Source organism: Geotrypetes seraphini, chromosome 8 (genome assembly GCF_902459505.1).
Source record: "Geotrypetes seraphini chromosome 8, aGeoSer1.1, whole genome shotgun sequence".
Taxonomy (NCBI): domain Eukaryota; kingdom Metazoa; phylum Chordata; class Amphibia; order Gymnophiona; family Dermophiidae; genus Geotrypetes; species Geotrypetes seraphini.
The window spans coordinates 139,739,310-139,762,855 of NC_047091.1; the positions used below are offsets into that span (position 1 = coordinate 139,739,310).

Here is a 23,546-nt window from a genome sequence, read left to right on the forward strand (position 1 = left end):
CCTGCACCTCCTCCTCCCTGGCCGCAGCCAAAATCTCTGGTCCTCTAGCTAGTGGCGGTGGGTCCAACACCTCAGGCATTTGTCTTTCCGTCCCTGGAACTGGAAACCCCACCCCCTTTCACAGGCCACCCTCCCCCATCTATCTTTAAAGGAGGTTTTCCCCCTCCTGAGCACTGGCAGCATTTCTCCTAACACTATCCACACCAGCCATGGCATCTTCCCTCTGCTACATCCCTGGGGAAACAGGAATTTACATAAAAGTGTGTGGGGGGGGGGGGGAGGGTGGCACCTGCTTAAAGTATGAAACCTTTGCTGGCAGGAATGCCCAATCTGATGCTCAAACAGCCTTCTGCCTCTTTCTACTGCTTCAGAAACAAGTAATTCATCAGCCCGTCTTCAGCCACTAACTAACACCAGCATGAACTGAGCATACATGGGGAGTGCCAGTGGCTGGATCCAAACCGCTGACTTCCTCATTCATGACGCAGCACGAGGGGGAGGGCACGGTTCAGACAGTGGATTTCTTCTACCGGCAGAGCTCTAGCATCCCCACTAGCTGTTGAATTGGTGTTGCAGATTTGGGGAGGGGAGGGGGGCTGAGCCCAAAGTGGTAGAGGGAGGGGCAGGCCCAGACCCCACACCCAATGGTTATGCCACTGTCTGATACCCCTGACAAATATCAAACCAATCCTTATTTCAAAAGGCAACTCTTTTGGGTTCAGTCGAGCTTTTTCAACGTCATAAGATTCTATCATAGGATTCCAAGACATTGAAACGTGTATAAACAATGTATGGTTCAAGAGCCTTCAGAAGCGGCCAAAGCACATAAAGTACTACATCTTAGAGTTTTCCGCCATTGTGCTTCCTCATCGGCTCATCTATTTACTTATACTTTTATATTTTCTAATTATTTAAAGACTTATCTGAAAAACTGCAAAGTGGCCGTCAAAGCCTAACATATACTCATAGGTATTAAACTGCACCGCTGCCGACATGCATGTTTCGTGTGCAAATCACTGCTTCAGGGCGCGGTATATTGTTAGTATCACTAGATTTTACATGGCAGGAAGAAGTGCTTGCTTCAGCACAAAAAAGTCTGTTTTATAACCTACAGCAGTGGTCGCAAACTCCAACTCTTTGAAGGGCCACATTTTGGATTTGTAGGTACTTGGAGGGCTGCAGAAAAAATTGTTAGGGGTCCTTTTACTAAGGCGTGCTAGCCAATTTAGGGCGTGCTAAATCCTAACGAGCCCATTAGATTCTATGGGCGTGTTAGCGTTTAGCTTTAGCGCGCGCTAAATCCTAATGTTCCATTAGATTCTATGGGCGTGTTAGCGTTTAGCTTTAGCGAGCGCTAAATCCTAACGCGTCCATTAGATTCTATGGACGTGTTAGCGTTTAGCTTTAGCGCGCGCTAAATCCTAATGTTCCATTAGATTCTATGGACGTGTTAGCGTTTAGCTTTAGCACGCGCTAAATCCTAATGTTCCATTAGATTCTATGGGCGTGTTAGCGTTTAGCTTTAGCGAGCGCTAAATCCTAACGCGTCCATTAGATTCTATGGACGTGTTAGCGTTTAGCTTTAGCACGCGCTAAATCCTAATGTTCCATTAGATTCTATGGGCGTGTTAGCGTTTACCTTTAGCGAGCGCTAAATCCTAACGCGTCCATTAGATTCTATGGGCGTGTTAGCGTTTAGCTTTAGCGCGAGCTAAATCCTAATGTTCCATTAGATTCTATGGGCGTGTTAGCGTTTAGCTTTAGCGCGCGCTAAATCCTAATGTTCCATTAGATTCTATGGGCGTGTTAGCGTTTAGATTTAGCGCGCGCTAAATCCTAACGCGTCCATTAGATTCTATGGGCGTGTTAGCGTTTAGCTTTAGCGTGAGCTAAATCCTAATGTTCCATTAGATTCTATGGGCGTGTTCGCGTTTAGCTTTAGCGTGCGCTAAATCCTAATGTTCCATTAGATTCTATGGGCGTGTTAGCGTTTAGCTTTAGCGTGCGCTAAGTCCTAATGCATCCATTAGATTCTATGGGCGTGTTCGCGTTTAGCTTTAGCGTGCGCTAAATCCTAATGTTCCATTAGATTCTATGGGCGTGTTAGCATTTAGCTTTAGCACGCGCTAAATCCTAACGCGTCCATTAGATTCTATGGGCGTGTTAGCGTTTAGCTTTAGCGCGCGCTAAATCCTAACGCGTCCATTAGATTCTATGGGCATGTTAGCGTTTAGCTTTAGCGTGCGCTAAATCCTAACACGTCCATTAGATTCTATGGGCGTGTTCGCGTTTAGCTTTAACGAGCGCTAAATCCTAACGCGTCCATTAGATTCTATGGGCGTGTTAGCGTTTAGCTTTAGCGTGTGCTAAATCCTAACGCATCCATTAGATTCTATGGGCGTGTTCGCGTTTAGCTTTAGCGAGCGCTAAATCCTAACGCGTCCATTAGATTCTATGGGCGTGTTAGCGTTTAGCTTTAGCGCGCGCTAAATCCTAATGTTCCATTAGATTCTATGGGCATGTTAGAGTTTAGCTTTAGCACGCGCTAAATCCTAATGTTCCATTAGATTCTATGCACGTGTTAGCGTTTAGCTTTAGCACGCGCTATATCCTAATGCGTCCATTAGATTCTATGGGCGTGTTAGCGTTTATCTTTAGCGCGCACTAAATCCTAACGCGTCCATTAGATTCTATGGGGCGTGTTAGCGTTTAGCGTTTAGCTTTAGCGTGCGCTAAATCCTAACGCATCCATTAGATTCTATGGGCGTGTTCGCGTTTAGCTTTAGCGAGCGCTAAATCCTAACGCGTCCATTAGATTCTATGGGCGTGTTAGCGTTTAGCTTTAGCGCGCGCTAAATCCTAATGTTCCATTAGATTCTATGGGCATGTTAGAGTTTAGCTTTAGCACGCACTAAATCCTAATGTTCCATTAGATTCTATGCACGTGTTAGCGTTTAGCTTTAGCACGCGCTATATCCTAATGCGTCCATTAGATTCTATGGGCGTGTTAGCGTTTATCTTTAGCGTGCGCTAAATCCTAACACGTCCATTAGATTCTATGGGCGTGTTAGCGTTTAGCGTTTAGCTTTAGCGTGCGCTAAATCCTAACGCATCCATTAGATTCTATGGGCGTGTTCGCGTTTAGCTTTAGCGAGCGCTAAATCCTAACGCGTCCATTAGATTCTATGGGCGTGTTAGCGTTTAGCTTTAGCGAGCGCTAAATCCTAACGCGTCCATTAGATTCTATGGGCGTGTTAGCGTTTAGCTTTAGCGAGCGCTAAATCCTAACGCGTCCATTAGATTCTATGGGCGTGTTAGCGTTTAGCGTTTAGCTTTAGCGTGCGCTAAATCCTAACGCATCCATTAGATTCTATGGGCGTGTTCGCGTTTAGCTTTAGCGAGCGCTAAATCCTAACGCGTCCATTAGATTCTATGGGCATGTTAGAGTTTAGCTTTAGCACGCGCTAAATCCTAATGTTCCATTAGATTCTATGCACGTGTTAGCGTTTAGCTTTAGCGCGCGCTAAATCCTAATGTTCCATTAGATTCTATGGGCATGTTAGAGTTTAGCTTTAGCACGCGCTAAATCCTAATGTTCCATTAGATTCTATGCACGTGTTAGCGTTTAGCTTTAGCACGCGCTATATCCTAATGCGTCCATTAGATTCTATGGGCGTGTTAGCGTTTATCTTTAGCGTGCGCTAAATCCTAACACGTCCATTAGATTCTATGGGCGTGTTAGCGTTTAGCGTTTAGCTTTAGCGTGCGCTAAATCCTAACGCATCCATTAGATTCTATGGGCGTGTTCGCGTTTAGCTTTAGCGAGCGCTAAATCCTAACGCGTCCATTAGATTCTATGGGCGTGTTAGCGTTTAGCTTTAGCGAGCGCTAAATCCTAACGCGTCCATTAGATTCTATGGGCGTGTTAGCGTTTAGCGTTTAGCTTTAGCGTGCGCTAAATCCTAACGCATCCATTAGATTCTATGGGCGTGTTCGCGTTTAGCTTTAGCGAGCGCTAAATCCTAACGCGTCCATTAGATTCTATGGGCATGTTAGAGTTTAGCTTTAGCACGCGCTAAATCCTAATGTTCCATTAGATTCTATGCACGTGTTAGCGTTTAGCTTTAGCACGCGCTATATCCTAATGCGTCCATTAGATTCTATGGGCGTGTTAGCGTTTATCTTTAGCGCGCACTAAATCCTAACGCGTCCATTAGATTCTATGGGCGTGTTAGCGTTTAGCTTTAGCGCGCGCTAAATCCTAACGTGTCCATTAGATTCTATGGGCGTGTTTGCGTTTAGCTTTAGCGCGCGCTAAATCCTAACGCGTCCATTAGATTCTATGGGTGTGTTAGCGTTTAGCTTTAGCGCGCGCTAAATCCTAACGCGTCCATTAGATTCTATGGGCGTGTTAGCGTTTAGCTTTAGCGCGCGCTAAATCCTAACGCGTCCATTAGATTCTATGGGCGTGTTAGCGTTTAGCTTTAACGCGCGCTAAATCCTAACACGTCCATTAGATTCTATGGGCGTGTTAGCGTTTAGCTTTAGCACGCGCTAAATCCTAATGTTCCATTAGATTCTATGGACGTGTTAGCATTTAGCTTTAGTGCGCGCTAAATCCTAACGCGTCCATTAGATTCTATGGGCGTGTTAGCGTTTAGCTTTAGCGCGCGCTAAATCCTAACGTGTCCATTAGATTCTATGGGCGTGTTAGCGTTTAGCTTTAGCGTGCGCTAAATCGGCTAGTGTACCTTAGTAAAAGGACCCCTATTTTTTCTGCGGCCCTCCAAGTACCTACAAATCCAAAATGTGGATCATCATAAAGTAAAAAAGTAGCAGCAGCTCTCACCTCCTCCAGCATCGGACAACACGCACAAGCTGCACTGCCTCAAACCGCTGCTCCAAGCTGCACGTTGTAGAACGATGCCTGCCTCACTGTTGTAACTTCACGCAAGCGCTTTCCCACATATGCACGCGATTGGACTCCACCTCACAATCGCGTACAGACACAGGCAAGTGCTTGCATGAGGTTACAGTGACCACCAGATGTGACCGCTGGACACTTGTGGAGTGGGCAATCGTGTACAGACTGAGGGCCTCAAAGTAGTACCTGGGGGGCTGCATGTGGCCCATGGGTCGCGAGTTTGAGACCGCTGACCTACAGCATAGGTACCAAATGATTGGGGGTGACAGCTCAAAATGATTGGGGGTGACTATCAGAATACGAATTATTGCTCCCTGGACATGAAGCAGCTTGCTCAATATTGGGATTGCTCAGCAACCATTGACTCCCATGTCCAATGGTCAAATCGAGCCTTACTCTAACATATTCAAAGGTCTGTTCCTTCTCAGCTTTATCAAATTCGGCTGTAGTTTGAACAATTAAATGCCAGATTATCTTTGTGCTGCCCTTTGTTTTAACCCCAAACTCTAGCAGATAAGATTAGCGTTGTGTCATTAAAGAAAGCTGCATATGTTCATATCAGAGATTACACACAGCCACCTACTAAAAATACTTGCAAGAAGGATTCAATTACCGTATTTTCATGCATATAACGCGCGCGTTATACGCGTTTTTACCTACCGCGCATACCCCTCGCGCGTTATATGCGTGAGCGCGGTATACCAAAGTTTTAAAACATAGTTCCCACCCCGCCCGACGCCCGATTCACCCCCCCAGCAGGACCGCTCGCACCCCCACCCCGAACGACCGCTCGCACGCGCTCCCATCCGCACCCGCATCCACGATCGGAGCAAGAGGGAGCCCAAGCCCTCTTGCCCGGCCGACTCCCCGACGTCCGATACATCCCCCCCCCCCGGCAGGACCACTCGCACCCCCACCCCGAACGACCGCTCGCACGCGCTCCCATCCGCACCCGCATCCATGATCGGAGCAAGAGGGAGCCCAAGCCCTCTTGCCCGGCCGACTCCCCGACGTCCGATACATCCCCCCCCCCGGCAGGACCACTCGCACCCCCACCCCGAACGACCGCCGACTTCCCGACAATATCGGGCCAGAAGGGAGCCCAAACCCTCCTGGCCACGGCGACCCCCTAACCCCACACCGCACTACATTACGGGCAGGAGGGATCCCAGGCCCTCCTGCCCTCGACGCAAACCCCCCTCCCCCCCAAGAACCTCCGACCGCCTCCCAGCCGACCCGCGATCCCCCTGGCGACCCCCACGACCCCCCCACCCCCCTTCCCCGTACCTTTGGTAGTTGGGCCAGAAGGGAGCCCAAACCCTCCTGGCCACGGCGACCCCCTAACCCCACCCCGCACTACATTACGGGCAGGAGGGATCCCAGGCCCTCCTGCCCTCGACGCAAACCCCCCCCCCCCCCACGAACCTCCGACCGCCCCCCAGCCGACCCGCGATCCCCCTGGCGACCCCCACGACCCCCCCACCCCCCTTCCCCATACCTTTAGTAGTTGGCCGGACAGACGGGAGCCAAACCCGCCTGTCCGGCAGGCAGCCAACGAAGGAATGAGGCCGGATTGGCCCATCCATCCTAAAGCTCCGCCTACTGGTGGGGCCTAAGGCGCGTGGGCCAATCAGAATAGGCCCTGGAGCCTTAGGTCCCACCTGGGGGCGCGGCCTGAGGCACATGGGCCCAACCCGACCATGTGCCTCAGGCCGCGCCCCCAGGTGGGACCTAAGGCTCCAGGGCCTATTCTGATTGGCCCACGCGCCTTAGGCCCCACCAGTAGGCGGAGCTTTAGGATGGATGGGCCAATCCGGCCTCATTCCTTCGTTGGCTGCCTGCCGGACAGGCGGGTTTGGCTCCCGTCTGTCCGGCCAACTACTAAAGGTACGGGGAAGGGGGGTGGGGGGGTCGTGGGGGTCGCCAGGGGGATCGCGGGTCGGCTGGGGGGCGGTCGGAGGTTCCTGGGGGGGAGGGGGGTTTGCGTCGAGGGCAGGAGGGCCTGGGATCCCTCCTGCCCGTAATGTAGTGCGGGGGGGGGGTAGGGGGTCGCCGTGGCCAGGAGGGTTTGGGCTCCCTTCTGGCCCAACTACCAAAGGTACGGGGAAGGGGGGTGGGGGGGTCGTGGGGGTCGCCAGGGGGATCGCGGGTCGGCTGGGGGGCGGTCGGAGGTTCTTGGGGGGGAGGGGGGTTTGCGTCGAGGGCAGGAGGGCCTGGGATCCCTCCTGCCCGTAATGTAGTGCGGGGTGGGGTTAGGGGGTCGCCGTGGCCAGGAGGATTTGGGCTCCCTCCTGGCCCGATATTGTTGGGGAGTCGGCGGTCCTTCGGGGGGGGGGGGGGTGAGGGATGTATCGGACGTCGGGGGGGGGGCATCAGGCTTTCAGGATGGGGACAGACCTTCAAGGGGGGACAGTGCACGGAAGTCAGGGGGGGTGAACGGAGAGTCGGGACAGCGCACGGAAAGTCAGGGCGGGCGAAAGGAGCGTCGGGCAGCATGCGCGGTATACCCGTGAGCGCGGTATATCAAAGTTTTTGTGCAAATCATCGTGATTTCTGCGCGCTATATCCGTGTGCGCGTTTTATACGGGTGCGTGTTATTTGCGTGAAAATACGGTACTTCTGTCATGGTTCCATTTGTTTACAGAGGTTTAAGCACTGCTCAGAAGCCAAAGAGGTGCAGAATGCTTTCTCTCAGTCAAATGCAAGGTGTCAGGCTGTTTTTCAAGGACACTGTAAAGGTTATATCAAAACTGCTTAAAATAGTAAGAATATAAGAATAGCCTTACTGGGTCAGACCAATGGTCCATCATCAAGCCCAGTAGCCCGTTCTCACGGTGACCAATCCAGGTCACTAGTACCTGGCCAAAACCCAAGGAGTAGCAATATTCCATGCTACCGATACAGCGCAAGCAGTGGCTTCCCCCATGTCTTTCTCAATAACAGACTATGGACTTTTCCTCCAGGAACTTGTCCAAACCTTTCTTAAAACCAGCTACGCTATCCGCTCTTACCACATCCTCTGGCAATGCATTCCACAGCTTAACTATTCTCTGAGTGAAAAATAATTTATTCCTATTGGTTTTAAAAGTATTTCCCTGTAACTTCATCGAATGTCCCCTAGTCGTATTAATTTTTGATGGAGTGCAAAATCGATCCACTTGTACCCGTTCTACTCCACTCGGGATTTTGTAGACTTCAATCATATATCTCCTCAGCCGTCTCTTTTCTAATCTGAAGAGTCCTAACCGTTGTAGTCTTTCCTCATACGAGCGGAGTTCCATCCCCTTTATCGTCTTGGTCACTCTTCTTTCTTGAGATAAGGAGACCAGAATTGAACGCAATATTCCAGATGAGGCCGCCTCATGGAGCGATACAAGGACATTATAACTTTCTCAGTTGTGTTAACCATCCCTTTTTTAATAATTCCCAGCATCCTGTTTGCTTTTCTGGCCACTGCCGCACACTGGGCGGAAGGTTTCATCATATTGTCTACGATGATACTCAGATCCTTTTTCTTGGGCACTAATCCCCAAGGTAGATCCTAGCATCCAGTAACTGTGATTCAGGTTATTCTTCCCCATGTGCATCAATTTACATTTGTCCACATTAAATTTCATCTGACATTTGGACAACCAGTCTTCCAATTTCTGTAACTGTTGAAAACTTTTTTTTTTAAAAAAATTCTGATCAATTAGATTTCTGTATATTATATTATTCCTGTATTTTTTTCATAGCATAATCTTTTGTTAACCGCACTGAACTCATGGCTATGCGGTCTAGAAATCTGCTATTATGTTATGCTATGTTATAAAAACATTGAGGGATGGGGGTCGCTGGTAACCAAAGGCTTATTTTTGAGAGTCACTAAAAATATGGGTTATTTGGGGCGATATATGTCTGTTGTTTAGGTCCTAAACTATTTCCCAAAAGCGTCAATAAAAAGGATCATTCCATCACATTAAGCAGAATTCATGGAAGCCATGAGCAGAATGTTCGATAGCTGGACAGAGTACAGGACATGGGAGGGGAAGTTTTGGTAATCAGCTTGCAGTTCCCTACTCCTGTGACATAAAAACTCCTCCCCTGGCTCACGTGTAAAAAGTAGAAAGCCTTTAGTTAATGTACAACCCCTGGGAACAATACATGTACATAAGAACATAAGAGTTGCCATAATGGGACAAACTGAAGGTCCATCAAGCCCAGTATTCTGTTTCCAACAGTGGCCAACCCAGATCCCAAGGAGTAAAACAGATGTTATGCTGTTTATTCTAGGAATAAGCAGAGGATTTTCCCAAGCCATCTTAATTCAAGCCATCTTGGAGGAGTGTGTGGCGCAGTGGTTGGATCTACAGCTTCAGCACCCTGGGGTTGTGGGTTCAAACCCCGCGCTGCTCCTTGTGACCCTGGGCAAGTCACTTAATCCTCCATAGCCCCAGGTACGTTAGATAGATTGTGAGCCCACCGGGACAGAGAGGGAAAAATGCTTGAGTACCTGATTGTAAAAACCGCTTAGATAACCTTGATAGGCGGTATATAAAAAAAAATCGTAATAAATTGTAATAATAATAATTAATGATGGTCTATGCACTTCCCTTTTTAGGAAATTATCCAAGCCTTTTTAAAATCCTGCTAAGCTAACTGATTTCACCACATTCTCCGGCAACAAATTCCAGAGTTTAATTACATGTTGGATAAAGAAATTGTTTTAAATCTACTACTTAGTAGCTTCATCGCATGCCCCCTACTCCTATTATTTTTGGAAAGAGTGAATAAGAGATTCGCATCTACCCTTTCCACTCCACTCAGTATTTTATAGACCTAACATAAGAACATAAGCAAAGCCTCTGCTGTGTCAGACCTGAGGTCCATCGTGCCCAGCAGTCCGCTCATGCGGCGGCCCAACAGGTCCAGGACCTGTGCAGTAATCCTCTATCTATACCCCTCTATCCCCTTTTCCAGCAGGAAATTGTCCAATCCTTTCTTGAACCCCCAGTACCGTACTCTGCCCTATTACGCTCTCTGGAAGCGCATTCCAGGTGTCCACCACACGTTGGGTAAAGAAGAACTTCCTAGCATTCTTATCACTCCTGTGCCCTCTTCTCCAAGCTGAAGAGCCCTAGCCGCGTCTCAAGGGAAGTCGTCTCAAACCTTTTATCATTTTCATCACCCTTCTCTGTACCTTTTCTAATTCCACTATATCTTTTTTGAGATACGGCGACCAGAACTGCACACAGTATTCAAGTTGCAGCCGTACCATAGAGCAATGCAAGGGCATTATAACATTTTCATCTTTGCTTTCCATTCCTTTCGTGATCATTTCTAACATTCTATTTGCTTTCTTAGCCGCTGCCATACATTGAACTAAGGGTTCCAACGTATCCTTAAGAATGACATCCTGGGCAGTGACCCTTAACAAAGAACCCAGCATCACACAGCTATAGTTCGGGTTCCTCTTTCCCACATGTATCACTTTGCACTTGTTCACAAAATGATCCTCCCTCAAATTTATGAAGTCATACGTATATCAAAAAAATAGGTTATGAGGTAACTATAAAATATGCACATTTATATCATGCGAGGTATTTTTGAAACTGTTTTGGATGCATCTATATCAACATATTCTATTATGTTTACAATCCAGATAAATACCTGCTACTGTATCTGGATGTACATTGCCTGAAAAAAGGTGTGACCTAAATCCAAATTTAAAAAACACAGCGACACTGCAAAACATTCAGAGAAAGTCTGTCCAAATTAGAACTCTTCAGCTTTGAGAAAAGATGACCGAGAGGAAGTATGATAGAGATCTATAAAATCATGAGTGGGTGGGAGAAGTTTAACCTTTCTAACAGTATAAAATGAGGAATCACTGTGTGACACTAATCAGTAGTATCTTTTAAAACTTATCGGAAGAAGTATTTTTTTTTTTTACTCATCACATAATTAAACTGAGGAGCTTGAGGATATAAAGGCAATTAGCATAGCTGGGCTTAAAAAAGAAAGGTTTCGAAAAGCTCCCAGAGGAAAAGTACATAAACATATTATTCATACAGATTTGAGAAAGGTACCACTGGTCCCTAGGAGTGAGCAATAAGAAATAGATGTGATCCTACCGGGTACCTGTGACCTGGAAATGTCTCTGTCAAAGAGAGGATGCTAGACTCAATGGACCTTTGGTATAACCCATGTTCTTACTTTCTTACATTTTTTTCATATACTTTTATAAATAAGAGAACATTTCAAATATGTGTGTGAATGCAAACTAATACTACTAATCATTTCTATTTATAGTTCTGCTACGAGGGGGTGCTGAAAGGTTCTCAGCCCAACCAACTTCCTAAATTCGTAGTGTTATTTTGCCACTGTAGCTGAAAAGAGTGCTATCTTATTTCGTTACATGCCAATTTGCAGAAACAAAATTCTATGTTTTGACATCATTTCAGATCATTGATTGAACCATATCCACGTCATTCTCTTTCTGGTTGGGCTATACATTAAAACATCCAAGAGACAGTCCCTGCTCAGTAGAGCTTCCTTTCCCTTCCTCTTGCAAGATCTTAAAACTGCTCCATTTTTCTCATATGGTAAAAACAACAAGAAAAATTCTGGGGATACTTGGTTCTGTCCCATAAAGGTTTGATATGCATTTCCTTTTTCTCTACACCCCTGAATCACACAGCATCGAGACAGAGTGTCAGTGTTCCCTACTGAGTTACAGAAAACCACAGTGAAGACAAAGCCCCGGGATGTGTCCCACGCAAAGTCCACCTCCTGCTTAATACTGTAAAAGTACTTTTTTAAAGTTGCCCCTCCCCCCCCAACCTGGCAGAAGTGATCCCAGGAGCAAGTAGTCCAACCTCTGCAATCATCATGAACACCAACTAGAAAAGAGAAAGCTAATAAACTGGTAAAGGACTTACAGAGTATCCTCTTCCCGAAAACGACTGTGCAGAACTCTGTGGAAAGAAAAGAAACACTAGTCAGAAATGTCAAGAAACAAAGGTGGAAGGGCAAGGTGAGAAAGACTGTAGACTTTTTAAAAAACAAAACAATTTTATTCAGTTTAAAACTAACAATAAGTGCAATATAATATAGAAACATTTTACACTTTAACAGCACTTAATATTCTATCAAATTATATTTCATATCTGATATGTATATCAAACCCCCCCTCTCTCCCCCAAAAATATACCCAACAGTAGCCCTCAACCATAAGTAAATCAAATGGCTCCTTTTACAAAAGTATGCTAACGTTTTTAACGCACGCACTGGATTAGCGCGTGCTAGCCGAAAATCTACCGCCTGCTCTAGGCGGTAGCGGCTAGTGGCTAGCGCATGCTATTCCACGCGTTAAGGCCCTAGCACGGCTTTGTAAAAGGAGCCCAAAGTATCCCCCACCCACCTTGGATGTGTATATTCAAAGGGAAAAAAATTAATCATTCCTTACAAAATTTTGTTAATGGCTCCCAAACATCCTTAAATTTCTTATAATGCCCCTGCTGTATGGCCATCACACATTCCATTTTTAAAAATGTGGCATAAAGAGTTCCTCCAGAAATTATAATTTAACCGGTCCCAGTTTTTCCAGTTCTTCATAATAAGTTGTAAGGCAACCCCTGTCATTATAAAGAGAAGTTTATTGTTATGAGAAGATATTTGGCTTTAAGCCCTCATTGATGTACCAAATAGTACGGTATCGTATGTCAATGCCACCGGATTTTCCAATAAATTATTCACTTGACCCCAAATGGATCTCCAAAATCGAGTATCAAGGGATAATAGAACAGCAGATGATCCAATGTCCCTACATCGAGATGACAGTGACAGTGCCAGCATCTATTAGACTGAGAACTATCCAATTTCTGTAAACGAACAGGGGTCCAAAATGCAGACGCCGTACATCTCATCCTCTAAGTCCAAGACTTTTTAACATTTGATAAAATCAGGACTCTCGGCATTTTTCAGCTGCTGGTTACGGTAGCAGCATTTCATCAGATTTCTAATAACGGCAGCTAAAAAGCTAAATTTGCAATGGTTCTGTTGCAGGGAGGGGATGCAATCACAAAGAGGACGCCTCAGTTTCTGGATGAGAAAGTTGGGAAAGTGTTGCATTACCAGAGCCTCCAGCAGCTTGGATCTAATTTCAGGGTGAACACCATGCACGGGGGAAGCATCTGCTTGCCATGGATCGGTAGCATGAAACGTTGCTACTCTTTGGGTTTTGGCCAGGTACTAGTAACCTGGATTGGCCACCGTGAGAACAGGCTACTGGGCTTGATGGACCTTTGGTCTAACCTAATATGGTTATTCTTATGTACTTATATGTGCCAAGTATAAGACAATCAAGCCATTGTGACATCACTAATGAGGTTGATTCTGAGGCTCTGTGGAATGAGGCATTATGACATCACAATCTCAGATCTGGAATGTTGCTCTCATTGTAGTTCCAGAATGTTGCTATTCTTTGAGATGCTGGAATGTTGCTACTCTTTGGGTTTTGGCCAGGTACTAGTGACCTGGATTGGCCACCGTGAGAACGGGCTACTGGGCTTTATGGACCATTGGTCTGACCCAGTAAGGCTAGTCTTATGTTCTTATGTTCTCTCTAGGTCTTAGCTGTTGGTTTGCCATAATAACAGCCACTAGGGATGGGTGCAGTGGCGTAGTAAGGGGGGGGTTGTGGACTATCTTGTTGGGGGCACCATCACCTCTCCTCCTCTCTGGCCCCACATACTTCTTTGGCTCTTTGCGGAACCAGGAAGTGACATCAGAGGGCGAGCCGAGGCCAGAGCAGGCAGTAGTTTGGAGATGCTGCTCACGCCAGCAAAGGCATATGGGAGAGGGAAGGCATTCGCGTGGCAGGGGGGCACCACTGCCCGGGGTGCCTCCCACCCTTGCTACGCCACTAGATGGGCGATCAAAATATGTTAGTGTAAATTTTTCCATTCTCAAAAATGTAAATCTCGCTACCCTCTTTATAATCACTAATTCTTATTATGTTTTTCCTTCATTATATTAAAGTTCCTGTAAACCGTGCCGAGCTCTATCTTTATGGAGAGGATGCGGTATATAATCTTAAGGTTTAGTTTAATGTGGCCCAGTGCTTGGAAGGAGCCATCTTAACAACGTTAAAGCTTTAATAAAAAGAACAATGGCCTCCTACGAACCCCCACCCCAAAGGCACGTTTAAATTTCCCATTCTAAGCCCCGTCCTCCCAGAATCTCCCCTAAAATCAAAGTCTGGGTAGGGGATCTTTGTTTGGGGGAAGGACAGAAGAGGAGATGAGAGACATATGTTTCATATTATTAAAATTACAGCCCTTTTAGGATGATGGCCCAGTGTTTCTGGGCAGGAAAAATAATACCAGCTTTGAGCTGGCATCATTTCCATGGAATAGCACAGCGTGTGAAGTTCGACACAAGCTGTGTTATTTCATTTACAAACTAATGTGTGGCTCTGAATGCATCTGCATGCTTTACATTTCATTATTATGTAACCCATGCTACCTTACACTAATCTGCATTATGGTAAAATAATGCAATTTTTCTGTTTTAACATGTTAGTAACTACCCCCCTGAATGCATTCTCCTATGATATTTAAATATACCAACAGACAAGCACAAAAAAACCACATGCTGTCATCTTTGATAAATTTTTAAAATCTACTTCACCTAAACAACATGAAGAAAGCCAAGGATTAAACAGATTTTGCTGAACCCACATGACCTTTAATTTGTATTAAAGCTGATAACATTTTGCATTCAGTTCAGCTGCAGAAAGCATCAATAAAAACCCTTGCAGCTCAGTTTCTTTGAAAGAAAATGGATCTTGTCAGTGGTGACTTGCTGCCAGGTCACTGACCCGGAACCTTTTTTCATCTTGCTTTGTTTTCTTCAGTTCAGCTGGAATGGAAGGTGCCCCTCCCCCCACCAGCTTGACCTGGCAACTAAAAAGCCACCACTAGGTCTTGTTATGAAACCCATGGATTTTCTCTCTGACCCTTAGGGCTCCTTTTTACTAAGGTGCGCAAGTGTTTTTAGCGCTCGCAGATTAGCGCACGCTAACCCCGTGCTACGCGGCTAGAACTAGAGGGGAGACATGATTGAGACATTTAAATACATCACAGGACGTATCGAGGTGGAAGATGATATCTTCTTTCTCAGGGGATCCTCTGCCACTAGAGGGCATTCGCTCAAACTCAGGGGCGGGAAATTTCATGGCGACATCAGGAAGTATTTCTTCACAGAAAGAGTGGTTGACCGTTGGAATGAGCTTCCGGCGCAGGTGATCGAGGCCAGCAGCGTGCTGGACTTTAAGAATAAATGGGATACCTATGTGGGATCCCTACGAGGGTCGAACTGAAACATCGGTCGCTAGGTATAGACTTAAGAGGATGGGTCAGCAGACTTGATGGGATGATTGAGACCTGAATCGTGTTGGACTTTAAGAATAAATGGGACTTTAAGAATAAATGGGATGCCTCTAGGGGATCCCTAAGAGGGTCAATCTGAATAAATAGTCACTAGGTATAGACTTAAGAGGAAGGGTCAGTAGGGTGGGCAGACTTGATGGGCTATAGCCCTTTTCTGCCGTCATCTTCTATGTTTCTATGTTTCTATTCTGCACATTAATGCCCTAACGCAGCTTAGTAAAAGGAGCTCTTAGTGAGCTGACTCTATTTCATTTGCTCTGCAGATACTTCTTCCTGTGCATGAGACTAGTTTGTTTTACAAACAGACTGGGAAATGGACATATATAATAATTTAAAAAAAAAAAAATGGTAGTAAAAGCCCCAGGATTCAAGGCATTTAAAGATCTTATCATCCTGCTAATATGTGCAAATGCCAAGGGTGATTTCGCATGCAAGACTCTTATGGTTTACAGAGTTCAAAATCTTTGTGCGCTTAAAGGAACTGCATGCCAGTCCACTGGAAATGGCACCGCAAAGCTTGGAAGATACCTGTATTATTCTGGGATTGGTTCAACAATCGTTTCGTTCCTGTAGCTGAACATTATCTCTATCATAAAAACCTTGCATTTAAGGTATTGCTGATTTTGGATAAAGCTGGATTATACTTTCTTCGGCATGCAGTAATAATGAATATATTTATTGCAGGGGACAGCCTCGATACAGCCGGATTGGCGAAACATGTCGGACAGTCCCCAGACGACAACTTTTAAATCAGGTAAGTGCTAAGAAATATTAAAAATATGGTAAAAAGAATAATTAATTAAGATTGATGAAATATTATATATTATAATTATAAATATTATAACCTCGAACCCTTTCGCCTTCCCCCCACTCAAAGGCACACAACGCAAGAAAATGTTTGACAACCTTCTAGCAACACAAGCAGCAAAAATCAACCATTCCATCTCCAATCTTATGACAATATCAGACAACTTCAAAACATTCAGAAAAGAAATCAAAACCCTGCTTTTCAAAAAATTCATCCAAATATCTTAACCTCTCCTCTTTTACCTCCAGAAGATTCACCTACCTTCAGATAACCTTCCCCCAAATTACCCACCTTAACACCTTCCAATTAAACAAATACCATAAATAGATTGTAACCTACCCTCTCTAACTGAATTCCATATGTATTTTTCATACAGTTCTTCACTGTCAGTTTAATTTCCATCCTATAAATTCACATTGAATTTTTCTTTTTTCAACCATCTTTATTTTCTCTTCTTTATTAATTTCCAGGTACTTTAGTTAGATTGTGAGCCTTCGGGACAGTAAGGGAATTTTTTAAGTACCTTCTTACTTCTCATTTATAATCTTAATGTATATTTTCTTCAAACCGCTTAGAACCTAACGGATGTAGCGGTATATAAGAAATAAATTACATTACATTACATTACATATTGGCTGGATCGATGACGATTTCAGTGCAAAACCTCCAAATGTGGTAAAATGACTAATTGGATACACTACCAAAGATCCAGCTAATAATTAGAAAATATTAACGTTAATGTTATAAGGTTGCACAGTGGTCTGTCAGCTTTGAGAGTTAGTGCTACCAAAAATATTCAGTGTCAACAGTGGACTGTGGTATAAAATACACATACTTGATTGATCCTGATCCATCCTTGCCATTTTCACGGCTCAGACCTTAAAAGTCTGCCTGGTACTGGCCCTACTTACAGGTTTATGCTTGAAACCTGCTGTGTGCTTTCTATGCCAAAAATGTCGGCTCATAGACAGTAACGCGGAAGACAAAGGCGCGCGCCGACAACTGAGCGCAAGATGGAGGCGCGCGCCGAAGACAAAGACTGTTTTTAGGGGCTGCGACGGGGGGTTTTGTTGGGGAGCCCCCCCCCACTTTACTTAATACAGATCGCGGCGGTGTTGTGGGGGGTTTGGGGGGTTGTAACCCCCCCACATTTTAGTGAAAACGTAACTTTTTCCCTAAAAACAGGGAAAAGTTAAGTTTTCAGTAAAATGTGGGGGGTTACAACCCCCCAAACCCCCCACAACGCGGCGTGATCTGTATAAAGTAAAGTGGGGGGGTTCCCCCCACACACCCCGTCGTAGCCCCTAAAAACAGTCTTTTTCTTTGGCGCGCGCCTCCGCGCTGCGCTCAGTTGTCTGCTCGCGCCTTTGTCCCAGCGTGTTTTTGACCTGACACCAAAATGTCTAAACACAACTTTCCCTTTTGTGTTTTGGAGGAAATGGAAAGCCTCAGACTCCAGCATTTTAACTCGCTTCATATCTCCAACAGTCTTGCAAAAAGTTGAACATATGGGTTCTGTCAATGGCCAGGCTGCTATAGCCACCGTAAGGCATTCTAGCCTCTTGGAATTTCTGGCATCAGAACCAGAAATGTGCAAACATCTTCAAAAAAACTGAACAACCCCACATACCTGAAAATATTTCAGATTATTCATCCTTTCCTTCCCCCCCCCACCTCCTCCCCTACACCTCAGTAATAAAAACAAAATGTGAAGTAAAATGGAACAAAAGAATCTCAGGATGATGTTGGATCATTTTCAGATTTCTTTCCAAATTCCATCCAGATCTGCTGAGGAACAACTGAGCAAATTTTCCCAGCAAGTCTGGATAAAATAAGAACATTCCTCCATTATAGGTTGAAACCCTCTTAACTTGAGCTTTACTGAACATTGCTTGCACCCTTCAGAACGGTCTCTCTAGCACAGGGGTGTTAAACTCAGGCCCGTGGGTCAAATTTGGCCCACAGGGTAATTAAATTTGTCCTGCGATTTGGCCGGCCGTTCCTTCCCTCCCGGCTTCCTGGTCTCATCTTCTAAGCAGCCTGCCGAGGATCACCGGTCGGCTGTAGCGAACCTAGCAGGAGGTTGTCGACCTCTGTAGCACATTCCCTTTGCCGCAAACCCGCACGTCAGAGGAGAAGCGGGACTGCGGCAGAGGGAACATGCTACGGAGACCGAGGCAGGCTGCTAGGAGGAAGGGAAGGACTGGCGAGCCAAATCTCAAAGATGAGACCGGGAAGAAGAAGAGGGAAAACATGCAGACCTTTGTGGCGGGGGGCAGGCCCTGGTGTAGAAGTACACAGAGGGAGGGATGGAAAGAGGGGTCCAAAGTGACATGCATATGCTGGACTGAGGGAGGAGGGGAAGAAATAATGGGTCTAAAACAGAGGAGAGGGAGAGAGATCGTGGACAATGGGATGGAGGGAGAGAAGGAACAGAAAGGGAGAGAAGTTGGACACAAGGGATAGTGTGGAGGGGGATAGAGATACTGGATAGAAGGGTAGTTGGGAAGAGAAAGAGAGATGGTGGACCTTGGGGTGGTGGGGAAGGAGGGAGAGATGCTGGATGAAAGGGTAATGGAGAAAAGGAGAGATGGATCTGGGGATGGTGGGGTACATCGCTGCAGCTGTGGGGATGGAGAAGGAAAACAGGAAAAATGGCAGACCTCTGGGGGAGGGAAGAGAAACGGAAGGGGAGGACAGAGATAGAAGATGGATGGTTAGCACATAGAAAGAAGAAAACGACAAATGGGCAGGAGACCCTGGCAAGCAATTTATCAGAAGAGAACCAGAGTCTGGGACTAACATGATTTGCATAATGACCAGACAACAAAAGGTAGAAAAAATAATTTTATTTCTGTTTTGTGATTACAATATGTCAGATTTGAAATGTGTATCCTGCCAGAGTTGGTGTTAGACAGCAAGCGTGAACTAGAACCTAAAAGAGAGAGGAAAAATCTTTATTAAGGTGCGCATTTAAGCGCGTGCTAAATCGGTTAGCATACCTTAATAAAAAGACCCCTAAGTATCTTAATAAAAAATTCAGCCCGCAGCTTAGCCTATGTTTTAGATTTCGGCCCCTTATGTGATTGAGTTTGACACCCCTGCTCTAGCACCAGCCTATAGCTATCTTTAAATGTTGATTGCTGCTTTGAGACTTGTGGTTTTTGAAACTTTTCTCTTTGGTTATCTTTTATTCGCATGGTTGATGGTTTACATATACTTCACATAGCATTTTGCCTTGAAACTGAGGGTTGTTTCGACTCCTGACGAAGGCAGACCTGCCAAAACACGGTTGTGTCGACTCTTGCATGATGGAGTCCTGTATTCTTATGAACAATATATGAACATAGAATCCTGGACATCTACATATCCCTTTTTTTCTTTGTTTCTTGTTGTGTGCTACATATTCTCCTCTTAGTTTGGGGGATTTACCTTTTCAATGGGCTATTTAAACTGCATGGACTCAAATCATTTTGTTTTAGTTTTTTGGGGGAACATTCTGTTTAAAGAATGACACAGGGGCAAATTTTTCCCCGTCCCCACGGGAACTCATTTTCCCATCCCATCCCTGCAATCTCAGTCCTCGCCTGCACAAGCCTCAAACACTTTAAAATCATAAGTGTTCGAGGCTTGTGTGGTTAAGGCAGAGTTTATAGGAATGGGGCAAGGATAGGGATAGCGACAAAACCCGCGGGGACGGGACGGGACGGGGAAATTGAGTTTCTGCGGCGACGGGGTCAGACGTGTCCCCATGTCATTCTCTAATTCTGTTTATTGGCATTTAAAGAGAACAACCGCCAAATCAAGCAACAACTTGTGGATGAACAACTAGAACATAACCATGACCCCCATCCCTCCTTGAGCCCAAAAAGCAAGATGGCTAGTATATGGTAAAATTGAACTCGTGTCCAAGGCCTTGTCCTGCTTGTTTATTCCACCAGTGATGAAAGAGGCCCCAGAAAGTCTGGACCACGAGTATCTTGTGATTCCACTAAGCTGCAATATGCTCCATCAGGGCGATGTTCAGCATTATAATTTGCACCATTGCTTGACAATGGAGCGATCATCTTCAGCCATGCGCAATGCAATTCTTTGTGGCGAGTAGGCAGAGGAGTATGAAGCTTGCAGTCTGGTCTTGCCTACTTGTATTAATCAGGCTCACACTCAGGTGTGAAATCAAAAGGCTTCCCTGTTATAATCGCAATTAATTTCCATACCCCTTCTCATGGGGTATGGATAAATTTACAGCCCTACCACATATGTAAAAAAGAGCCACCTGCCCCCCCCCCCCCAGCATTTCTTATTTCCCTTCTGATACCCCTATAGAAAATCTTATAATCTGTCTCTAGCAGTGGTGAAATACTTTGAAATATAATACTCCACACCTCAGGGGCAAGAGCCCTCCTTAAGTCTGCCTCCCATCCCTCTCCAAACCTCTTCTGTTCCTTAGTGGCCTCAATAAGCATCCTCCACATAGCTGATAGGCTGCCCTTACCACTAATACTTTTACCACTGATTTTTTTGAAGGGCATCCTTTTGTGTGCAAGATCATCTGCCATATTCTGGGTTAGAATGTAATATCGCATTTGCATAAAGCCCAGGAAATTGTGTTCTCCCAACCCATAGGTTGGCCACTGTTGGAAACAGGATGCAGGGCTTGATAGACCTTCGGTCTATCTCAGTATGGCATCCCCTGAAGAAATAATCAAAATTAATTTCAAACTTGATAAAATAAGTTCCTGGCTGTGGCATAATAAACTCTCATGAACATTTCTAAAACTACAGATGAACGTCTATGTGTACCCATTTGTATTGACATCTCTCCCATTTAAATGGACAGCAAAGTTAAACTTCTTGGAATTATCCTTGACAAAGACCATACCTTCCATCAGCAAATCAGCGCAGTCACAAAGAAATGTTTTCAAAAGCTAAGACTCATCCACTCTAACTCCTCTCTTCTTGATCCCCCTTCTATCAACATCTTGATTCATTCCCTTGTAATTTCAAACATAGATTACTGTAATGCCCTATACCAAGGCATAACCCTGAGAGAAATCCGTCACTTACAACTACTGCAAGATACTGCCGTTAAATTAATCTATCATGCAAAAAAATATGATCATGTTACTCCTCTCCTCCGTCAAGAACACTGGCTGCCCATCACTCACCATCTCACCTATAAAATGCTTCTTCTTACCTTCAAAACAAAAAATTCCCACCAACCAGCTTTCATATGCATTCTGTAGGGCTTTCCGATTTAGCAACCAAAATCTACTCACCATTCCATTGATACGGGAACATTTTTATGACACTACCCACAAATCCATCTTCTCTGTCACTGCTCCCTCTCTGTGGAACGCCCTTCCAACAGACCTCCGATTAGAAAACTCTTTAGAAAAATTTAAAATTAAACTCAAGACCTTTCTTTTTAAAGACGCCTACACTCTTTAATCCCAGTTCTCCTTGACAATTCACTGTCACTCTCAGAAGCACGTTGGAATATCAAAATGCTTCTTTTGAAGCGAGTTCTACCCTAATGTATTTTCCTTCCCCACTTCCCTCCTTTAATTTTTATTTTTTCCATCTCAATTTATTTACAAACTTCCTTTCCCCTATTTCCCCCTCATTTCATGTACGTCAGCGTGTAAATGCCCCCCTTATTTTTAACTTTAGATATGATTTTATTTTTTACACTTCTCCCTCCGCGGATTCGATTATTCGCAATTTTTTTTTAAGATCAATTTTCATTTTTCAGGCTATTTTTAGCCGTCTGAGCCTCCCCGAAACCTTACCTGGTGGTCTAGCGGTGAAGTGGGACAGGAGCGATCTTCCTATGCTCCTGCCCCGTGCACAGCTGTCATCAAAATGGCTGCCATGAGTTCCCGTTGTAGTCTCAAGACGCAGGAGGGAGGCGGGGGTGGGTCAGAGCCGGCTGAAAAGTTATTCGCAATTTTTCACACTTCACGGTTCGGCTCTACACCTAACCCCAGCGGATACGGAGGGAGAAGTATCTCATTTTATTGTTAACCGTTCAGATACTTGTTTGATAAACGGTATATCAAAAATAAAGAAAACTTGAAACTTTGAAAACTTAGGTTCTTATATTGCCCATCAGTATCTTCCAGTTGAGCCACTTTACTAAGACTATTGTGCTCCCTTTTTCTGAACATCGAATATACAGATCCTACTTCAAACTGTTCATTAAAAACTGCTTATTTATTCCTCCATTCACTGTCACTGTAGACAATGCTATCATCCTCCCTGTTTTGTCTGCTCGCATTCTCAGGGTCATCTTTGACTCCTTTCTCTTTCTCTGCCCAGATACAACATATCACTAAAATCTGCCGCTTCTTCCTCTATAATATTACCAAAATCTGACCCTTCTTCTTTGAGCACACACCTTATCCACACCCTCATCACCTCACGCCTAGATTACTGCAACTCGCTTCTCTCAGGTCTTCCACTCTGCCATCTTTCTTCCCCTTCAATCTGTCCAGAACTCAAGCATTTTTCCCCTTCTCTCCTGATTGGCTCACAATCTGTCTAATGTACCTGGGGCAATGGGAAGGATTAAGTGACTCATATTCCAGGTGACTCATATTCTGGGAGAGCCGCTATACTCACATTACCCCTCTCCTAAAGTCACTTCATTGGCTTCCCATCCATTTCCGAATACAATTCAAACTCTTCTTACTGACCTACAAATGTATTCACTCAGCTGCCCCTATCTCTCTTCTTAAATCCCCCTATGCTCCACCCCCCCTCCCTTTGTGAGCTCCGCTCAGCTAATAAGTCCCTCCTATCTATGCCCTTCTCCTCCTCTGCCAACTCTAGACTTCGTTCATTCTATCTTGCTGCATCATATGCCCGGAACAAACTGCCCAAATCCCTATGATGTGCTCCGTCACTGGCAGTGTTCAAGTCTAAGTTAAAAGCCCACCTCTTTGAGAGTGCTTTCAACTATATGTCATGTCTGTCCAAATTAGATTGTAAGCTTTGTAAGCTCTTCCGAGGAGGGGCCATCTATTAAACGTCAAAATGTACAGTGCTGCATATGCTTTTCAGCACTATATAAGTGATAAATAGTAATAGTAGTAGTTATTATAATGAATAGGCAAAAAACCCAACTCACCCCCTAAAAGACCCTCTATCCCAAATCCACAAAGTCTACTGGGTACACAGGTCTGGAAAGGAAGACTCATATTGCTATTCCTTATGAACCCCACTGGACCCCTATAATGGGGCCTCACCCCACACTGCACGCTCTAATTATGTCCAGACTTTCATCTGTTGAGCCCTTCACCATTCTAGCATTGCTTGTAATTGTACAGTCCTATAGTAATCTGCCAAGTGTGGCACTCCTAATCCCCCCTTGCTTTAC

General features: G+C 45.1%; 1 protein-coding gene across 10 annotated transcripts in view; it reads right to left on the reverse strand.

Moving 5' to 3' along the window:
* The window catches only part of FBRSL1 (fibrosin like 1), a 1,030,218-nt gene that overhangs the window by 558,056 nt on the left and 448,616 nt on the right, over positions 1 to 23,546 (reverse strand). For all 10 annotated transcript variants that reach the window (XM_033954188.1, XM_033954183.1, XM_033954192.1 and 7 more), the window contains exon 4: positions 11,845 to 11,880. In XM_033954188.1, the coding sequence (XP_033810079.1) occupies positions 11,845 to 11,880 (36 nt within the window). The remainder of the gene's footprint in view (positions 1 to 11,844; positions 11,881 to 23,546) is intronic.